The sequence below is a fragment of the Hibiscus syriacus genome, unplaced genomic scaffold, assembly GCF_006381635.1.
Source record: "Hibiscus syriacus cultivar Baekdansim isolate YM2019G1 unplaced genomic scaffold, ASM638163v2 tig00001644_pilon, whole genome shotgun sequence".
NCBI classification, from domain to species: Eukaryota; Viridiplantae; Streptophyta; class Magnoliopsida; order Malvales; family Malvaceae; genus Hibiscus; species Hibiscus syriacus.
This window is the reverse complement of record NW_024061878.1, coordinates 3,190,905-3,193,163: the sequence shown is the minus strand read 5'-3', so window position 1 is coordinate 3,193,163 and position 2,259 is coordinate 3,190,905. Positions and strand designations below refer to the sequence as shown.

At 41.8% G+C, this 2,259-nt stretch overlaps 1 protein-coding gene across 1 annotated transcript; it reads right to left on the bottom strand.

Moving 5' to 3' along the window:
• Positions 1-316: 316 nt before the first annotated feature.
• Positions 317-2,003, bottom strand: LOC120130096. Its single transcript, XM_039147435.1, has 3 exons — positions 1,209-2,003; positions 582-1,124; positions 317-508 (listed from the first exon to the last, which is right to left on the bottom strand). The coding sequence occupies exons 1-3, from the start codon at positions 2,001-2,003 to the stop codon at positions 389-391; spliced, it is 1,458 nt and encodes a 485-aa protein (XP_039003366.1). The 3' UTR covers positions 317-388.
• Between the last annotated feature and the right edge of the window lie 256 nt (positions 2,004-2,259).

Here is a 2,259-nt window from a genome sequence, read left to right as displayed (position 1 = left end):
AATTGAAGACAACTCTAATGATAAAGGATGGATGATGTTGAGATGCCATTGCTTCTTAGTAACTCTCAGATTGATGTATCCATCCAAGAATGTACTGCTCATCAATTCACTCAGATCTTACTGGGAATGGAACAGTAATTGAAGAATCATCTATATTTGCTCCCGATCGACGAAACAGTTTCGAGGAATTCTGGTTTCCATCGGATTAGAGGTTCACCATTTTAAGGCCTTGTTAGCTCTACCATCAATATGCCAATTAGAGAAATTACACATGTAAACTCCATGAAGAGGAAAAAAAAAGGATCTTGTATTAGTATACCATAGCATTATCTTATTCCTGAATGTCGTATGCCTACTTTGGCCATGGTTAAAAAAATACCTATCGGTATCACAACATTTTCTTGGTCTGCAACTCACTAATCTCACCCTCTCTGCAATTTCCCATAGTTAAAATCAATGTACTGTTTCTGATCCTTGGAAGAACTCTGCAACAATCCCTCCTTGGCGACTGCAAAAATGAATTCGGGGGTTCAGATTGAAATACCATATAACTTGTGAATAGTAATAGAAAAGAAGTTTACCTTGAGCCATCGGTCATCATCAGTTTTCTTTACCACCACCACAAAATTGAGTTTCTCCGGCGAGTTCATTTTCCAACTGCAACGATGGTTGAATGTTCTATGATGATAGTAGATCCCAATAGTTTGGTTCTTTTCATGATAAGTCCTAACTTTGTACATGTAGAAAAGAAAGGGTTTCTGGCAAGGGTGCTTTACAACATGCCTAGTGTTAAATGCATAAGCAGTGTAATCATTTCGCTTGTGCCAACTATAAAATGTTCTACTCGGCATCTCAAGCTCTCTAGGAGACATCACTCCCCTCAAGATTTGAACCACATAGCCCCACGAGACCGAGATGGACCAGTATCGCGTAGAGTCGTAACAGATGGATTGTTGCACTAGACTTGCCGAGTCCAATTTAGCGGCTTTAAGCAGGTGGGAAATAGCTCGTGCTCGTCTCATGCCAGGGAATATAGGATACAATACATCTAGGTGATGAAGTGATACCAAAGGAGTCACTGGATGGGCCCCCAAGAGGCCTAATACGTTACCATACACATCATACTGTACAAGCATAAGATTCATACATTATGTTTGATGGGGGAAAATATTCATACATTTGCATTGCTTCAGAAGTGGAAGCTTTACCTGATGGAAGCCAAGCTCCCTGGTGAGGGGCACCCCAAGCTCAGCCATGCAAGCCTGTATCCTGTCATCGCTACCGTATAATGATGGATACCGTTGTATGCATTTGTCCTGCATCTTTGACAACTCTTTTGCCAACGGATAGCTTATTGCAAATCCACCCCCTCCGAAAGCCATTGAATATGAAAACAATATATTCTGAATATGACTCTCTGATGCACTCCCAATGTAATAAAACTGTGTATGATCATATTTAGACAGCACCCTGACCAAATTATCAACAATAAAAGCGGTGTCATCATCCCCCATAACGAACCACCTAACATCCTCCATTTTAAGCTTCAATGTCTCCGAGACCACTCTCGTTATCCTCAATGCTGATCTAGACCCCACCCTGTTTGAGTACTTAAAATGAGACGTATTCGCAGAAACTCGAATCTCCGGCAGCGCTTCGCCTTTCTTGGTCACCACTTTCTTATCCAACCAAACCGCCCCTCTAGTCTGATTCGGCCTCCACCATGCTTTTATGTACTCTTTCCTGGTCTCCCACAAATGGGACGAAGATGCTAATCCGAAAGCAATGTGTTTCAGCTGAGTATCGAATCGTTGGTATCGCATCGGGGGTGGCGGTGGTTCAACAACAGGGCTCACTTGCTTTTGCTCTACTGGCGAAGAGGTGTTGGAGGAATGGTTAAAGGGTGGTGCTATAATTTTGTTGGAGATTGTGGTTAGAGCGGGACCTTTGCGCTCAGTTTTGCTGAACATGATGTTGGAGTATGCAATGTACAATAAAGCCATAGCCAGGAGCAAATAAATGGTTAGCCCGCGCAACCTGTTATGTCGCATGCGTTGCTGGGTAGAGTTCATTTGTTTTCCTACAAGTGTTAAACGTTTATTTTGCTTTTGTTTATCTTTTGTTGATGATGGTGATTTTGTTGTTTGATGCTTCCAATGTTTTCGGTCCAAAGCATGGACAAGGACAAGGATTGTTATAGAAATCAGCTTGGACTGAGAATTGTTCGGATCTAACTGACAATTTTTATTTTCACCATCA

Coding starts and splice junctions, on each gene's coding strand:
- LOC120130096 (XM_039147435.1), bottom strand. CDS start 2,003: ATGGCTTTATTGTACATTGCATACTCCAACATCATGTTCAGCAAAACT. Junction 1,125..1,208: donor GGGAGCTTGGCTTCCATCAG/GTAAAGCTTCCA, acceptor ATGCTTGTACAG/TATGATGTGTATGGTAACGT. Junction 509..581: donor ATGATGACCGATGGCTCAAG/GTAAACTTCTTT, acceptor TCATTTTTGCAG/TCGCCAAGGAGGGATTGTTG.